This window comes from Microcaecilia unicolor, chromosome 3 (assembly GCF_901765095.1).
Source record: "Microcaecilia unicolor chromosome 3, aMicUni1.1, whole genome shotgun sequence".
Classification (NCBI taxonomy): Eukaryota; Metazoa; Chordata; class Amphibia; order Gymnophiona; family Siphonopidae; genus Microcaecilia; species Microcaecilia unicolor.
The window spans coordinates 126981811-127001312 of NC_044033.1; the positions used below are offsets into that span (position 1 = coordinate 126981811).

The following is a 19502-nucleotide window of genomic DNA, read 5'->3' on the forward strand; positions in this document are numbered from 1 at the left end:
ACACCACTGATCAGGATACCAAAAAGAGAAATTCAGAGCAATCCAGGATTGTAAGACATTTGGGGGTAAATTCTATAAAGTGAACATCAACTTCTATATGCTGACTGAATGCATAAATGATTAAAGTGTATATATGCGTGTGTGTGTGTGTGTGTATATATATACACACATACCTTATACAGCATGGGCCCGATATTCAGCCGGCAGCAATCAGCGTTTTGCTGACCGCCCCTTTGTTATTCCTGGATATTCAATGCTGCTGTGTCCGATATTTAGCACTTAACTGGCTGTGGATTACCGCATAAAGGACCCTTTTACTAAAGGGTCGGCGCGTACTGCCGCACTACTGCAGGAGCCTGGCAGTAGTCCCTATCTCCAGCGCGCACCATTTATAGCATCGGTGCTGCCCAGTTACCACTGGGTTAGTGTGGGAGCCCTTACCGCCACCTTAATGGCTGGTGGTAAGTGCCCCCCCCCCCAAAAAAAATGGCCAAACATCAAGTGGTTCACTTACTGCATGGCCATTTCTTTTCCAGAAAAAAGACATCCTTTTACCTGCTGCGGTAAAAGGGGTCTGACTTTTATGTGGTTATATCAGCATTTAACCAGCCAAGTGCTGACTGTGCTCCAAAATGCTCCCCCCCCCCCCCAAAAAAAAATAGATGGTTTGCAGTTCGGTACTAACTAGCTAAGGGGCCCTTTTACTAAGCCGTGGTAGGCTATACGCATGTGCAGCGTACGCCCAAATGAGACTACTGCCAGGCCAGCACAGCCTCCTGGTGGTAATTTCAGATTTGGTGAATGCCCATAATGCATGGATGAATTATTTCTTTATTTCACCCTACACGCACCTGTTCCAGCGGTAATCGGCACTTGGCACTCACCGACCGGTCACTGTGCATGTAGTGCATGAGCCTTTACCGCTAGATCAATGGGTGGCATTAAGGGCCCAGGCTGGTTTTGGGTGCACGCTGGTTTCATTTTTATCACGGGCCCTTTTCCCATCCCATTAAAAAAAACCTTTTTTTGTAGATGCGGTAAAAACTGGCCCGGCACGTGCCCAATAACACTGGCCACTTTTTACCATGGCTTAGTAAAAGGACACCTAAGTGCTACTGAAAATTAGCGATTTGCACCAAACAGATGATTCAACCAGCTAGGAGTCGTTTCTGGTCAGTTATCACTTTGGATATGAACTCACAAAATGTTGCCTTTGCACTATTCTGTAAATATGCATATATCTTACATAGTAAAGTATCCAAGAACCAGTGCCTAATTGCTATTATAAGTATTGGAGACCTCACAGAGGCTTATAAATGTATGAGGTGGGATGGAGCAATAGATAGGATTGATTGATTCAGACACTTTTTTACAATTTTTATATTTCTATATTAGGTTATTAACTAGTTGGTGAAAAGAGCACGGGTGTGTTGTTTTGCTCACATAATTAAATACAAATCATGGAGAAGTTCTATGATTGAGAAGCTTGTCCACCCTTAGAGACATAAATCATTTCGGTGTAGTCTCGCTTGGGTGAGTTTATACTCTGAGAACTCTCCATTATTATATAAAATATTTATTTATAGAGATTGGTAGTGTCTGGTCAATCTTCTTTCTATATTTTGACTCCTCCTTATTGTACTCTGGCTCTTGGATATTTTACATTTTGATTTCTTCCAGGGATCTATTTTGGGATTGTTATTTTTGTATATCTTACATAGCAAATGTTTTACAGGTAGGCATACACATAAGTGAAGTCTGAGTGGAGAATGGGTGGGGCTGACACTTAAATGTGTGTAATTCATAGAGAACACTGTAAGTTACATGCATATCTCTGGCATTCAGGAGTAAGCTGTTACAGAGACTCTATGACTGACAAATGTGCTTATATCTAAAGTATATCAATATCAATAGTATTAATAACTCTCTTCATAGGAGGAGGCAATGCATTTAAATCATTCCCCCCCCCCCCCCCAAACCCACCTCCCCGCTCCCCCCGTTTTCTATTTCTGTTGATGGCTCTCTCATTCTCCCTGTCTCCTCAGCTCGAAACCTTGGGGTCATCTTTGACTCTTCTCTCTCCTTCTCTGCTCATATCCAGCAGATTGCCAAGACCTGTCATTTCTTTCTTTACAACATCCGTAAAATCCGCCCCTTTCTTTCCGAGCACTCTACCAAAACCCTCATCCACACCCTTGTCACCTCTCGTTTAGACTACTGCAATCTGCTTCTTGCTGGCCTCCCACTTAGTCACCTCTCCCCTCTCCAGTCGGTTCAAAACTCTGCTGCCCGTCTCGTCTTCCACCAGGGTCGCTTTACTCATACTACCCCTCTCCTCAAGACCCTTCACTGGCTCCCTATCCGTTTTCGCATCCTGTTCAAACTTCTTCTACTAACCTATAAATGTACTCACTCTGCTGCTCCCCAGTATCTCTCCACACTCGTCCTTCCCTACACCCCTTCCCGTGCACTCCGTTCCATGGATAAATCCTTCTTATCTGTTCCCTTCTCCACTACTGCCAACTCCAGACTTCGCGCCTTCTGTCTCGCTGCATCCTACGCCTGGAATAAACTTACTGAGCCCCTACGTCTTGCCCCATCCTTGGCCACCTTTAAATCTAGACTGAAAGCCCACCTCTTTAACATTGCTTTTGACTCGTAACCACTTGTAACCACTCGCCTCCACCTACCCTCCTCTCTTCCTTCCTGTTCACATTAATTGATTTGATTTGCTTACTTTATTTATTTTTTGTCTATTAGATTGTAAGCTCTTTGAGCAGGGACTGTCTTTCTTCTATGTTTGTGCAGCGCTGTGTACGCCTTGTAGCGCTATAGAAATGCTAAATAGTAGTAGTAGTAGTAACCAAATACCCAGCTCCTGTAGTTTTCATATACTCCTTAAGCAATGCAATTTTTTCAATAGCAATATTGGATCTTTCAGATGCGCATGACTCCACTTCTATGGCTCAATCTTTTAAACCAACCACAATTTAGAGTGCTATAGAGGTTTTTTTTTCCTTTTATATATATTGCTTTTTAGTCAAACATTACCTTTTTTTATCAAAAATTCAATATCTTTCAAAAAACAAAATACTTAGCTTAAACAAGCTCTTTCTTTTAGTTCTCAGTATTAAGCCTTCCATAAGATAATATCCATTGTAGCAAAGGAGACTTCTCATGCCAACATGAATCCATGTTTCGCTATAAGCTGTATCAAGGACTGTCTCTGATCAAGCACCATCTTCTTTTCACTGCGAGGTGAAAATACAGGAGCTGGGTATTTGGTTCAGATTTACATCTAACATATAGGCATGTATCTCACCTGTTACACTAATATTTTACAAACGAATATACATGCACTAATATTTTACGAAAGAATGTAGGTGCACCAATAATTACTGCCTTATGATGAATAGTTAAATGCCATATTAAAAGGATTTAATACAATATGTGTTTCGACTTCCATATACATAATTTGTGCACTGTGGGGCTCATTTTCAAAGCACTTAGACTTACAAATTTACATATATCACATCAGTCTAAACCCTCAGTCCAACTCCCTTTTCCTTAATCCTACCCTTATCACGTACTCTCTGACTCACTTGTTTCCTCTGGCTTGTTTTGACCTGAAGAAGGGAGTATTAGCTTCCAAAAGCTAATTAAGAAATGCAGTTGGTTTAATAGGCATCACCTTACATATTTTAATTGACTTATGTTTCCTCTTTTCTTGATCAAATTCAATGTAAGTTAGAATCCTCTTCACTGATTATGGCTATAATTGACGTTAGATGACTAAAAATTGTTATGGAAGTATGACTCACTTAATTTATATTGTCAGGGATGATACTTTGAGTGAAATATACTATCTTGTGAAAAAATATCTGAAACTGACGTTATGATTTTGTATTAAAAAATATTGGACAATTTTATAAATAGAGGCCTAGAAGCACACACCATTTGTGTATGTCATCGGTGACAATAATTCATGTATATGTACTAGGCACTATTCTATAAAGTAATACCCAAGTGCTATAGCACATAACTTCCAGGGCTGTACACATGGACAGAGCATGGGTGGGGCCATAGACATGTCACCAAGCAATTCACACAACTTATAGAATACTATAAGTTCCACATGTTGATTGGCACACCTAGCTGCGTCCACTTACACCAGCCATTGAAATGGCATAAATGATCATGCCTAACTTTTGGCACACCTAAAGTGGGTTTGTGCTACCATTCTAGAATGACTTAGGTGCATCTAAGTGCTGCTACAGAATTGGCACTAAGCATGTCCAATTGTGGTGCCTACTTCTTGGCAAGCACAACACAGAAGAACAGGTCTCCACAGATAGCACAAAGCACACAAACACAGTAGAAAAGGTAAAGACCAGTGGCATAGCTACTTGGGGCCACAGGGGCCTGGGCCCCCCCCAAATATCCTCTGGGTCCCTGGTTTTGCTGGCGGGGGTCCCCAACCCCCACCAGCTGAAGTGCTGTCCAGCGCCGGTCTCTGGCGCCGCCGCATTGCCTGCCCTGCTCTGTGTTCCCCTCGTGTCCGCACATTCCTTTTAGTGAAACTGAGCATGCTCAATTTCACTAAAAGAAGCGTGCAGGACATCAAGGGAAGACAGAGCAGGGCAGGAAACGTGGCAGCGCTGGAGACCGGCACTGGACAACACTTCAGCTGGTGGGGGTTAGGGACCCTCGCCAGCCAAGGTATTTGCTACGGCAGTGGGTGGGGAGCGGTAGGACAGCGGGGGGGGGGGAGGGGAACTGGCAAGGCTGTGAGGGGTCAGCGGTGGGGTGGCAGATGAACATGTGCGCTATGCTCCTGGTAAAGACAATAAGTAGTGGATGTCTGCAGTGCTTTATTACACCTCAGTATGACTTGACATGGGCCATGTTTCAACTACAAAAAATAGTTACCATACTCTGTATCCAGAGAAGTTCTGTGGAGGAGAAGTATGGTGACTATTTTTTGGTCATGCAAGATTGATACACAGACCGCTGGGTTACATACCTAATCAACTTCTGCATTGAACTCCATTTTGGCATTTCATCCTTTACACCTCCAGGCTCCTGATGCAGGCATTGTAGCTGAAACACGCCCCATGTCGAGTCATATTGAAGTGTAATAAAGCACTGCAGGCATTCACCATTTATAGTCTTTGCTTTCTCTACTGTGTTTGTATGCTTTGTGCCTACTTCTTGGCAACAATGTATAGAATTGATGCCTAAGTCACAAAAAGGTACCCTAAATGACAAAATGACCACTGGAGGGATTAAGGCATAACCCCCCTCCCCCTTACCCCTCCAGTGGTCACTGACCCCCTCCCACACCCCAAAGATGTGAAAGACCCAGTACATACCAGTCTCTATGACAGCTTCAGATGTTATGGCCAGTCTTATTAGAGCAGCAAGCAGGACCCTGGAGTAGCCTAGTGGTTGGTGAGTGCACTGTAGAGAAGGGGACCGAGTCCCATGTCCAGCTTTTACTGGCAAACTTGTGGTAGAAAGTGTGAACCCTCCAAAACCCACCAAACACCTACTGTATTCAACTGTACACCACTACAATAACCCTTATGCCTGCATGATGCCTGCATGTGTCACATATATGTAGGTACAGTAGATTTTTGGTGGAGTTTCAGATATTTTTTTTGGAGTGTTCATCATACAATATAAGGGGAGGCGGTGAGATGTACCTGGGATCGTTTATAAGTCCACTGCAGTGCCTCTTAGGGTGCCCTATTGCTCTGCTGGGATGTGTACTAAGAATGGTGGGCACCATACATCTGAATGGCTTGTTTTTGTGAGTTTTTCCCTTGAATGATTTTTTTTTTCATTTTTTTTAAATTGGTTCTGAAAGATGAACACACTGAGCACAAAAACTTCTAGCAAATGGCTATTTTCATAACAAAAAGTTGGATGTTTTTCTGGTTTGAAAATGGCCATTTTCACTACTGAATTTTTGGACATTTTTCACAAAACAGCCAAAATGGAACTTAGACATCATATCAAAAATGCTCTTCCATATATCTTAATTACTATGCATGTTTTTAGTATTACTGTTTTATGTGATACTTACATTAGCTTGTTCTACAGTATATTATGACCCTGAGGCAGCCTTTGTTTGTGTGAAACTTGGTCAAGTCAGGCACTTCTGTCGCTAATAAAACTTATTTGGGTTTGTCTACTGGACTGTTTGGTCTTCATTCCAGTCTGCTTCTTACCCTTTGCTGGTCTAGTCCTTTGGACCTAGCCTGTTTGCTTCTTGGGTTATTTTCAAGTAACACATTTTAGTTCAGGTTACTGCAGGCAACATAATATTCATTCATTCATTTTAGCATTTATATACTGCTTTCACTTTACAAGTACTGAATCAGTCACTATTAGGCTCACAGTCTAGGTAGTACATTGTGCTATTATTTTACCTGAGGCAATGAAGAGTTAAGTGCCAGAGTGGGCAACAGCTGGGGATGGATCCTACCCTATTCACTTAGACCATCAGAGAGTTCTTGATGTAGGCCCATGAAGAGGCCTATGGGGGAAAAGAGGGATGAAGAGGGCATCCCTGGAAGGTCTTCTTCAGGGAGTATGAGGAAACTTCTTAGGGTGAGGGAAGAAGGTCTGTGGAGTGACTTCTGGGAGGTTGGGGGTCTGAGACTGGAATTTTCTGGTGGGGTTCAGGGGTCTTGAATGGAGAGAAGGGTGATAACAGCCTAGTGCTCCTGGGGAGAAGAGTAACACAGCTTGAGATGTAGATCACAAGTTGCATTATTCATTGCCCTTGAGTTACTAAGCTGTATTACTGAGTTAGAATAGGTTAGTGACTGTCATAGTCAGCCAGCGGTACTCAGCATTTTGCTGACCACCACCGGCATTATGCCCAGAAATTAAATGCCATGCCTGGACTCTGGCATTGAAAGACTCTTTTACTAAAGGGTTGCTGCACAGCAACGGGCTTACCGCTCGGTAATCCGGAAATACCGTTGCTCAACATGGCTGCCGGTGGTAGTTCTGCCTCAAGCGGGTGCCATTTATGACACTAGAGAAAATAATTCTGTTTTTTCTAGTATGGCACTAACCCGGCAATAAGGCGCTGGCTGGTTACTGCCGGGTTACCATAAGAGCCCTTATCGCCACCTCAATGGATGGCGGTAAGTGCTCCTCCCCCGCATGGCCACAAGGTAAGAATAATATTACTGCATGGCCATGTCTTTTTAGGGGCTTGTTACCCGCTGAGGCAAAAAGGGCCCTAGCGCATGGCAAAAATGGCCCCTACCACTACTGCAGGGCCCTTTTTACCACAGCGGGTAAAAGGACCCCTGAATTTCTGGAGTTATGGGGCCGGCATTCAGTTTAGTGCAATATTCAGCAATTTTAGGTGGTCCTATTTATGCAGTTACCTTGGCTGGTTGCGTGCTAAATAATGGCATTTAACTGGCCTAGTTCTGTCTATGGTTCCAGAACGCCTCAAAAAAGCCGGTTTTGAGTTAGGCGCTAACCGGTTGTGCTGCTGAAAATGAATGGTTAGCCCTGAACAAGCGATTTAACTGGTCAGGAGCCATTTCTGGCCAGTTAAATGGCTTTGAATATCAGCCCCGTAAGTTTTTACTGAAGCTTAATAATAGCCCCTCTGAGTTGCCAGAATTTTTAGGGTGAGATTTGGGGCTTGCTGGGTTTAAAGGTTTATGGAGAACGGTGTCTTTCAACCACTTTCTATATAACACCTACATTCAAGTGCTGTGAACACATTACAGGTATAATTTTTATTAGGGTCTTTATATTTTCCATTCTCGTATGCAGCAATCTTTATGCCATTTGTCATAATACTATTCACAGCTTGAATGATTTTGCACCAGTCTGAAGGCTAACATGTTGAATTCCATGTAAAGGCACCATAATATGTTAGATTTTACTAGTATACAATGAACTAAGACCTCATTGTAAACCCTTTGCCAGTATGGTATATTAAGTTATACTTTCATCAGGCATTAGAAAGAAACATGCTTGATTTAGCAGAATTACTTTTCCTAGAAATGATAAAATGCATAATTATTCTTTTGAATTGATTTGTTAGATCAACACAGGTCAAGCAGATGGGACTCCTGGACTTGATTTGAATGTGGCTGAAGCCTGGGAGTTGGGGTACACAGGGAAAGGAGTTACCATAGCAATTATGGATGATGGTAAGCACTGCAGTATTTCTAATTAGAATTTCTTGCTTGCAAATCCAAGCTTTATACATTTTCCAAGGAAAATATTATGTTTGTTAAAAGCTGCTAAGGACACAAGAACATACACACATATGTAGAGTGTCAGCTATGATGAGCCATTGAAAACAGACAAAAATGTTATTTTATGCAGATAGGTAGAATCTCAGGTAGTATTAAGGTATTGATGCAAAAAATGCTGAAATGTCATGGATTATAACCAGTTCCAAATGTCCATATTAAACCACAAGGTCAACATATGATATATATTATGAAAAGGTCTAATGTAGATATTTCAGCTATATGTGGATATTCAATGAGAGTGCCTAAATGGATAATGTTGCTGAATATACATATGATTTGAAAATGTCTAAGGGACTGTTTTACTAAGATGAAATAAGCAGTTACCTCATGAAGTAGCACATTGACATGGGGCCGACTGAGAGTGATCTAGGCCCCCGGGTACTGAGAGTGGTCTGGGCCCCCTGCCCACCCGCTGACCCCCACCCAGTGGTGTGCTGGTAAATTTTTAACAACAAGCTCTCTCCCCGGTCCACCTCGGCGCCCCCCACCCACCTCTGTGCCCCCCCCCCAAATTGCAGAGCTGGCTATAGCCGGGGGGGGGGGGGGGGGCAATGCATTTTCTCTCTCCAGGAAAAAAAAATGTAATGATCCCAGGTTCCAATCTAATTCATGTTTAATATAGGATAAAATGCCATAAATAAGTAAATAAATATAAACTTTTAACGTTCAGCACCTGATTCTCAAAGTGGACATATTCCAAACACTATAATGAAAATAAAATTATTTTTTTCTACCTTTGTTGTCTGGTGACTTTGTTTCTCTGATCATGCTGGCCCAGTATCTGATTCTGCTGCTCTCTATCTGTTCCCTTGACTCCGTTTCCAGGGCTTCCTTTCCATTTATTTCTTTTCTTTCCTCCTTTCTTCTTCATTTCTGGTCCTCCGCAGACTTGACTGTACAGTGGATCCAGCTTCAGCCTATTTTCTCCATCCATGTGCAGTTTCTCTCCTCACATCCTTTTCCCTCATCTAATTTCCTTCCTCTATCTTCCCTCCATGTCCAGCATTTCTTCTCTCTCCCTTCCCTCCCCTCCACCCATGTCCTGAAACTCTCCTCTCTCCCCTGCCCCTCTCTATCCATCCATACCCAGCAATTCTCTTCTCTCCCCTGCCCCCTCTACCCATCCATACCCAGCGATTCTCCTCCCTCCCCTGCCCTCCCCTCCCGCTCCCATCCATGTCCAGCGATTCTCCGTCACCCCCATCCTCCCCTCCCGCTCCCATCCATATTTTTCTATTACCTCCGTTGAAGCGCCGCGTTATTTAAAGCCCTGCTGACCATCTCCAGCCTTCCCTGCTTGCTTCATGATGAGTTCGTTTCCTCAGTTCCACCTTCGCGGAAAAAGGAAATGATGTCAGAAGGCGGGACTAAGGGAACAAACTCATCATGAAGCAAGCAGGGAAGCCTGGAGACGGGCAGCAGGGCTTTAAATAACGCGGCGCTTCGACGGAGGTAATAGAAAAAGACGGATGGGAGCGGGAGGGGAGGGTGGGGCGAAGGACATCGCTGGACATGTTTGGGAGTGGGAGGGGAGGTAAGCATGGCCTGTGATGGAGCCCTCCTGCAATGCTTACCTCGTGTAATGGAGCCGGCTCGCCCCGAAGAACAACCGGCTCGCAAGAGCTGTAAAAATTTAACAAGCGGCTCTTGTGAGCCGGTGCGAGCCGGCTCCAGCACACCACTGCCCCCCCCCCCCCCCCCACACACACACACACTGCTGCAGCCAATGCCTCAGCTATCCCGGTCTTACCTGAAGGGTCCTGGTGGTCTAGTGGCCTCTGCAGGGGTGAGCATGTTCTTTCCTGCTCACTGTGCTGCCGCTATTCCCCTTTCTGCACTGCTGTATTTTCAAAATGGCGGCTGAGACATTTTGTGGTAGTCTCGTGGTTCTCAACAGCAGTTGCAAAATTCAAAAACTGACATATTTCAATCGCTATACTATAGGTTAACAAATACAAATAAAACAAAAAATGGAAAATGTGATACCATTTTATTGGACTAAATACATTTTTCAGTTAGTTTTCAGAGGCCAAAACCTCTTTCCTCAGGTCAGGACAGTATACTGCTGTTAAGGTATTCTGTTCTGACATGAGAAAGGAGGGTTGGGTCTCCAAGCATTAGTCAAAAATGTTTAAAATTAGTCCAATAAAGATATCATCTTGTTTCCATTTTCTGTATTTATTAACATAGCTACCATACTACTTTATCCTAAACTAAACATAAAATTCATTTTTTCCTACCTTTGTTGTCTGACCGTTTACTTTTTCTAATTGTGTTGGTCCCAATCTCTTGTTTCTTCTTTCCTCTAGCTCTTCTTAACTCTCGCCAGCTTCTGCCCCTCTCTCTCCCTCATTTCCATCCAGCATCTGCTCCCTCTTTCTCTCTCCTTTCCATCCAGCATCTGCCCCCTCTCTCCCCTTTTCTGTCCAATGTCTGCTCCCTCTCTGCCCCCCTTTCCGTCCAGTGTCTGCCGCCTCTCTCCCCCTTTTAAACCACGTCTGCCCCTCTCTCCCCCCTTTCCATCCATCATCTGGCCCCTCTCTCTCCTCACTTCCATCCACTCAGGCCCCTCTCTCTCCCCAGTTCCATCCAACATCTGCATCCTTTCTCCCCCTTCCATTCAGCATCTATCTCCTCTCTCCCCCTCATCCAATGTCCATCTCTCCTGCCCCCATTTCCATCTGGCATATCTCCCTTCTCTTCCCCTCATCCAGTGTCTGTCCCTCCTCTCCCTCTTTCCATGTGACATCTTTTCCCTCTTTCCTTCTCATCCAGCATCTGTCCTCCCTCCCCTCTCCATCCAGCATCTGTCCCATCTCTCCTCTCTTCCATCCAGCATCTGTTCCCCCTCCCTCTCCATTCTCTATCCAGCGTGTGTCTCCCTCCCCCTCCATCCAGTATCTCAGTCTTTTTTCAGCCCCCCCCCATGGACTCCCCCACTGCCACTGGCACACCAGGCTCTCCCCACTCCCGCCAAATACCCCCCTGATGCATTCTCTACTGTTACTGCAGTTGCACTGCACCCCCCCCCCCCCCAGCCATGCAGGTAGACCCCTTGGCTTATCTGTATCTGTGGTGGTCCAGAAAATACCGCTAGCTGCCATGAGAGGTCATCACAGCAGTCATTTTAGAGAGACACCGCAAGGGACAGGGGTGAGGGGGCTGTTCTCCTGCCCCCAGTGGACCCCGCTGGACCACCGGGGATACAGATAAGCCCGGGGAGGGCCTATCTACATGGCTGGGGGGTGGGGTTCTTCCAGGCAGGTCTTGAAACAGGTGAAGAGGAACATTGTTAGGGGGCTCTTTTTTTAGACCCCAAACAAAGTTATGCTGTCTTAGATTTAATACCCTTAAAGCAGAGGCGTAGCCAGACATGCTATTTTGGGTGGGCAATGACCCAGAGTGGGTGGGCACACAATTTCCCCTCTCCCTGCACTTTCAGCCCCCACCCCTGCCTCTGCACCAGTGACCCACAACAAATAAAATACCTGAGCTGGTGAGGATCCCCAAGCCCCACCAGCTGGAAGAGTTTCTCTAGCAGCCAAAACACGTCAATTTCCTAGTTGCTGCAGTCAGTGACACTATCCACATGCTGCTGCTGCTGCTGCTGCTGCTGCTGCTGCACTGGCCTCTTCCGTCCTGCACATGCTCAGTTTTCACGCATATACAAATACCGAACCAAGCATGAGCAGGTGGGGGTGGGTGGTGTGGCTGCAATGCATGGACCGTGCCACCAGTTGTAGCAAGTAGGGGAATGACCTGTTCTTGCCTCTGTAGGACCTCTTCCAGCTGGTAGGGCTTGGGGATCCCTGCCAGCCATAACAAAGATGCCAGAATTTTGGGTGGGCCCGAGCCCAAACTGGGTGGGCCCATGCCCACCCGGGCCCACCCATGGCTACGCCACTGCCTTAAAGGATGGAAACATTAATTTTAATTGGTCATGAGCTCTGAATTTAGAATGGAAAAAAAATCAATACATTGTTATAAGTAGGGTGGGGTAAATATAAAGCAATATAATTTGAAATCAATCCTGGCCTCAACTGGTACCTAGTGGAATTATATGTTCCAAGTTGTAATTCTCTCAAATTTATACAATGAGCAGATGAATCGGAGAGCAGTAGTTACCTATTGTTAACTTTTGATCTATTGTAATACCCAGAATCTTCAATGAGGAATCTAGCTTATGTTCATGGATTGAGTCATCAGTAGTCATCTGTAGTTGTAACACAAAGAAATTTTGTGTTACACTATTCAATTTCAAATGAGCATTAGCCATCCAGAGTGCAATCAAGGAAATATAGTTCTCAGTACCTGACCTGGGGTCCTTTAACTAAGCCGCGGTAAAACGTGGCCTGTGGTAGTGTGGGAACGTGTTTCTGGCACACGCTGGGCCATTTGTTACCATGGCTGGGAAAAAAAGACATTTTTCAATGGGGCAGTAAATGGCCGTGTACTAAAACTAAATGCAGTGTGCTGTTATTTACTGCCTGAGCCCTTACTGCCACCAATTGACCTAGTGGTAAGGGCTCACGTGCTACTTGCGTGGTAATCATGCAGCATGCACCAATGTGGCTGCCCTGCCAATTACTGCTGGGAATGCCCCCCACGCTTGATGTACAATTTTGACCTTTGCATATGAAGCTTGAAACTAGCCAGAGCAGATCTTATAAATTAGGTTGTACAATTATCCAATTGACAGTGTGATTTGGAAAATTTTGTTAATCAATTGATACAATTTGAGCACTGAGGAAGCCAGTGCTTCCATTTAGCTGGCCATAGGGCTGGTATTCTCAGATAGTCGGCTAGATTATAATTTGTGTCATAGTACATCAACAGGTTATCACCATGATAGATGATAATGCAGGGATTTCTATTCTACTTTCACACAGGGCACCTCAAACACATTGTAATGAAAGAGCTTCATTCAGATCACACCGCTGTCACTGCTGGTTCATTTTTCCTCTCCTGTGCGAACTTCAGATCTCTTGAAGGTTGCTCCCCTCCCCCCTCCCCCTCCCCCAAGTTCAGTGTCTATGAAGTAGCACATTCTGGTCCTGAGACCAGAAGCAGGAGGAGCACTGTGTGATTGATTCAGGGCCTGAAGTGTGAGGGGCTTCCAAAAGATTTGGGGGCTGATATTCAGACTATGGAAGTTAGCCTGGCTAACTCCAGCCATCCTCTGTGATGGTGTTTATTCAATACCAGACTGTTTCTGGTGGTCAGCATTGAATATCTGGCTTACTTATTTTAAGAGGACTTTGAGGGATTATTTATTTTGTTTAGCATTTTTTGTACCTTCCTGATTTTGTTCTATGAACTTGTGCACTCACTTTAAACTGAGACTTTGCTGCTGCATCTGGTTATTTCACTGTTTGAATTTGCCTTTGTTTGTGATTTTATTATGTAAGTCTTTTGTATTTTCCACCTTGGATAAAAGTTGTGTATAAATAAATATTCTATCCTGGTCTATTATTTTTGGGTGGTTTGAACTCAACTAGCCAAGGAAATGGAGGCTATCAGGCTTATTTTCGAAAGAGAAGGGCGCCCATCTTTCAACACAAATCGGGAGATGGGCGTCCTTCTCTCAGTGTCACCCAAATTGGCATAATCGAAAGCCGATTTTGGGCATCCCCAACTGCTTCCCGTCATGGGGACGACCAAAGTTCCTGGGGGCGTGTCGGAGGCATACCTAACAGATGGGCGCCCTCAAGCGATAATGGAAAAAAGAAGGGTGTCCCTGACAAACACTTGGCCGACTTTACTTGGTCCTTTTTTTTTACGACCAAGCCTCAAAAATGTGCCCTAAATGACCAGATGACCACCGGAGGGAATAAGGGATGACCTCCCCTGACTCCCCCAGTGGTCACTAACCACCTCCCACCCCGAAAAAAACAACTTTAAAAACTTTTGTCTTTTTTTTTAGAGTATGGGTGAAGGACGTCCTTTTGCTATGCCTCCGTCCCTGCAACGGCAGTTGAGGATGCCCTTCTCTATTTATTTATTTAGATTTTGCTTACACCTTTTTCAGTAGTAGCTCAAGGTGAGTTACATTCAGGTACACTGGATATTTCTATGCCTCCGTCCCTGCGATGGCAGTTGAGGACGTCCAAAATGTGGATGTTTATGAGAAGGACATCCATGCTTGGATGTTTCTGTGAGAAGGATGTTCATGCCTGCTATGCCTCTAACACCCCCTTTATTTATTTGGATTTTGGATCACTAATAGCAGCAGTGGGATTTGAACTGGCCACCTCTGGATTGCAAGACCAATACTCTAACCACTTGGCCACTCCTCCACTCCACTCCCTTGAAATTTATCCATCCCTGGGGGGGGGAGCAGTATGTAGGTCCCTGGGGGGGGAGGTATGTGTGTGTCAGCGAAGGCATAACAAAGGCGTGGACGTCCTTCTTTCAAACATTTTGCACATCCTCAACTGCCCCCCCCCCCCACAGGGATGGCCAAATTTCAAGGGAATGGAGTGGAGGAGTGGCCTAGTGGTTATGGCACTGGTCTTGCAATCCAGAGATGGCCAGTTCAAATTCCATTGTTGCTACTTGTGATCCAAAATCCAAATAAATAAAGGGAGTGTAAGAGGCATAGCAGGCATGGACATCCTTCTCACAAACATCCATATTTTAGATGTAACTTACCTTGAGCTACTACTGAAAAAGGTATGAGCAAAACCTAAATAGTATGTAACTCACCTTGAGCTACTACTGAAAAAGGTGTGAGCAAAATCTAAATAAATAGCGAAGGACGTCCTTCACCCATACTCTTAAAAAAAAGACAAAAGCTTTTAAAGTTTTTTTTCAGGGTGGGAGTTGGTTAGTGACCACTGCATGCCTTTTTCCATTCAGTTAGTGCATCAGTTAGTCAACTGCAGTGCCCGCTAGGGTGCACGGTTTGTGTCCTGGCATGTCAGGGGGACCAGTGCATTACGAATGCTGGCTCCTCCCATGACCAAATGACTTGGATTTGGTCATTTTTGAGATGGGCATCCTCGGTTTCCATTATCGCTGAAAACTGGGGATGGCCATCTCTAGGGACGACCATCTCTAAGGTCGACCTAAATGTTGAGATTTGGGTGTCCCCGACTGTATTATCGAAACGAAAGATGGACGCCCATCTTGTTTCGATAATACGGGTTTCCCCGCCCCTTAGTGGGGATGTCCTGTGAGGACACCCTCAGGAAATCTTGGGCGCCCCGTTCGATTATGCCCCTCTAAGTGTGTGAAAGTCATGATGAAAGGGAGAAGAAATAGTTAAAACAGAGTAGGCAGAGGAGAGGGCATTCCAGAACACATTTTCCTCCAGAAAAAAAAATACTGGTTACATTGAAACCACAATGACACATTAGGTTTGGTTTAATACGTTTTGAAAGAAAATGTTATTCATATGTGTCATAACATTAGATAAAATTAGTATTTTTACTCTACAGACAAGGATTCAACATTCAAAGCAATTTAACCAGTCAGAAGAGGCTCTTGCCTGGTTAAATTGCACTGGCCGGCCCACATTTCTAAATGAATGTACTAGCATCATTTTAAAATTCATTTTTTGAATGTTTTCATTATTTTATTATAGGAATTGATTATCTACATCCTGATCTTGCAACAAACTATGTAAGTATAAATTGTAACATGCAAGCATTTCTACTGTTTGACTTTTAATTTTCACTATGGAAAATCACATGGTTTGCAAATAATACCACTGATGAACTATTTTATATGCAGTATAATAGATGTTCAAAAGAAATAAGAGTAAGAAGAACTGGGAAAGCAGAATAAAAATATTAGAACTCCAAATATCTCGGTAGAATTTGGCTCGAATTAGGTCTTTCTTGGGAACCGGCTGTTGACTGAAATGTGTAATGAGACTATACATATGGTAGAAACAGTTGAGCTACTTATGCAAGCTGCTGAAGATCATAACCATTCTACTGCTTTTTATAATGACACATGCAGGGCTTCCTGCCATAAAAGGTATCGCAGTCAATGGGAAAATGTGGATTTAGCTTGTCAAACCTTAACCTGAAATGATTTTTTCTCTCCGTTGTGAACCTTGATAAAACAATCTATTTCCCATATTCTGTGGCTATATTGAAGACAAGGGAACCTGTTTACTAAGCTGTGCTAGAGGTGCTCTAGCGTTTTTAGCATGCACTAAGCATGTAATTTGCATAAAGTCAGTTTCACGGAGTCAGTTCCCTTAAATAGTACCTTCAGTATAACTTCTGTTTTCTTTTACATTGCACCCAATACTTATTATAAGTTAAGAACATGGTGATTTATGGTTTATGGAATAAATTCATGGATGTAGCTTGTGGGGAGAGGCGATGCTATTGCTGAACCACAGAGGGTGAAGAGAGAGTAAGATGTTGAACCATGGTGGATTTGAATAGTGGGTGAGATGCTCAACTATGGTGTGTGAGGGGGGAGGGGTGTGCGTGAAGAGAAGGTACAATATGAAGGGAAGATGAGATACTAGACTATGAGGGTATGAAGGGAGGGTGACATACTGGACTATGGAAAGGAGGGTTAGATGCTGAACCATGGATGGGATGAGGTGGGGTAGTAGCAGGAAAGCTAATCAATGCCAATCTGAAAAGAGAGGGAGAAAAATTCATCCTCTCCTCAACCCCCCACCCTCGGTCACTAATCCAAGCTCCCCTAATCCTTGCTTCTCCAAACAAAGAAGACAAACTATGACTATGAATAAACTTTAGTAGGTTGCCTAGATCTGGAGGCAGAGGAAGCACCAATTTTCATCCTATTTTATAAAAACTCATCGGTGCCTAGGGTGCTTATTTTCAAAGCATATGGATATCTCAAAAGGCCAAAATGGATGTCCATGCACTTGAAACATCCAGGTACCAATTTTGCAAAGGCAGAAAAGAAATGTCCAACAATGCAGTATATTAAATAACAAGGTGGTATGTTGTGGGAATGTTTTGGATAGGATTAGGGAGGACCAGAAATCTGGACGTCCGAGAGTGATTACTGAAGGGGAAGAAACGTGCAAGTCTAAAATGAAGGGCGTCCTTATTTAGACCTGTTTCAGGCATGTTCAGGGTACAAAAAGGTGCCATGATTGAGCAACTGTCCACTGGATGGATGGATTAATGCATGACACCTTCTTAATCCCCCAGTAGCTGCTGTTCCCCTCCCTCTCCTTTGAAAGTGAAACCTAAAGGGGACATGTTTAATAAAGCAGGAAGCAGGTCCTAGGAGTAACCTAGTGGTTAGTACAGCAAACTGTAAGCCAAGGGACCCAGGTTCAAATTCCATTTTAGCTCTTTTTTGTACATATGAGCCCTCCAGAAACACAAAAATATCTACTGTACCTAAATATATAAGCCACCTGCAAGCCTAAAGGCTATATACGTGGTGTAGATTCAGGTACAGTAGGTTTGTTGCTATTCGTAGAGGGTTCACAATTACAAAAACAGAGTTAAAGTGGGATTTGAACCTGAGTGCCTTGGTTCCCAGCCCACTGCAGTAACCACTAGACTGCCCCTCTGCTCTGCATGGATGTCTTTGTGACCATTGTAAAATAATGCTGCCATACAGACATCTATATCCCTTGTTCTTCCCGTTCATAATTTAGGCGATCCAGTACCTAAAATGGATGTTCATGCTGGGTGTTTCCAACGTGTGGACATCGTTCTCACATATTTTCAAATAGGAAATCTTGACATATTTCCTGCTTGAATATGCATGTGAGATGGATGTCCATTTATTATTATTATTTGTTACATTTGTATCCCACATTTTCCCACCTTTTGCAGGCTCAATGTGGCTTACATATAACCGTTAATGGTGTTAGTCCATTACGGTTTGAACAAATACATAGTATGAATGAATACAAAGTGATATTGTGGTATAATGTGGAATATGTATGGTAGGAAACAGTTGGGGGAAACTTAGAGAGGGAAAGGGGGAAGAAAGGTCAGGTAATGTCCGTTGCAGTCTTTGGTTATGTTGTGTCGCAAGTGACCGGTATTTTTATGTTGGGTCGGTGGGGTAGGCTTTTCTGAACAGGTCTGTCTTTAGTTCTTTCTGAAAATTTAGGTGGTCGAGCATAGTTTTTACTGCTTTTGGCAATGTGTTCTATAGTTGTGCGCTTAGGTAGGAAAAGCTGGTTGCACAGGTGGATTTGTATTTGAGTCCTTTGCTGCTTGGGTAGTGGAGGTTTAGATATGATCATGCAGATTTTGTGGAATTTCTGGTTGGCAGGTCGATGAGGTCTTTCATGTAACCTGGTGTCTCGCCGTATATAATTTTGTGAACACTCGTGCAGATTTTTTAAGTGATGCGTTCTTTGATTGGTAGCCAGTGCAATTTTTCTCTGAGTGGTTTGGCGCTGTCGAAACGTGTTTTTCCAAATATAAGCCTGGCTGCTGTATTTTGGGCGGTCTGAAGTTTCTTTATGATTTGATCCTTGCATCCCGCATAGATTCCATTACAGTAATCTGCATGGCTTAATACCATGGACTGTACCAGTCTCCTCTGTTATCAGATGCCACAAGAGATTTAACTCCGGCGCCTTCAGCTATATACCATCTCTGCAACGTTGCTGTTACTTGGGTCACTCTATCCTGCACAGATTCCTGGCATTCAGTGTTGCTGCCCAGTTCCCTCTGATGTCAGACGCACAGGAGATTTAACTTCGGCATGCAGCCTAAGGCGCAAGCCAAAGGCATGTACCGGCTTGAGCAGGAGTGATGATGAGTTCAGTTTGTATTACCTTCTTACTGCAAGAAAACTTAACCCTCTAATTTGCACTATGCATTGGCTTTTATTTTTATGCCTGGCCTTCATGGTCATTTTTAATGGACATTTGTGTCATGTGTCAAAATACGATTTGACTATACCAGTATAGACTACTAACTCTTGTAAAACCAGGTACAAACCTTTCAATTCTTTTTATGATCGGCAGTTGATTGCTCACTTGTTTGTTTACATAGCATTGAGGTGATTATAGTAAGCAGACCATCTCATTGCAAACAGGGAAGTAAAAGAGGCTTGTGTTTCAATGTAGCTGTAATAATTTTAGATCCCTTACTGGAGACTCCTCTTCGTCAGAGAACTATTTGCTTACTCCTGTTCCTGCTATTTATGAAAATGCTAGGTCTGTGAACAATAAGCTTCTTATATTACAAGATCTGTTGTCGTCCTCAGATCCAGGTTTTTTCATTACTA

The 19502-nt window shown here is 43.7% G+C and overlaps 1 protein-coding gene across 2 annotated transcripts in view; it reads left to right on the forward strand.

The window, feature by feature from the left end:
• Positions 1–19502, forward strand: part of PCSK2 (proprotein convertase subtilisin/kexin type 2) — a 333492-nt gene that overhangs the window by 168577 nt on the left and 145413 nt on the right. For both annotated transcript variants that reach the window (XM_030196350.1, XM_030196351.1), the window contains 2 exons: positions 8084–8192; positions 15886–15923. In XM_030196350.1, the coding sequence (XP_030052210.1) occupies positions 8084–8192; positions 15886–15923 (147 nt within the window). The remainder of the gene's footprint in view (positions 1–8083; positions 8193–15885; positions 15924–19502) is intronic.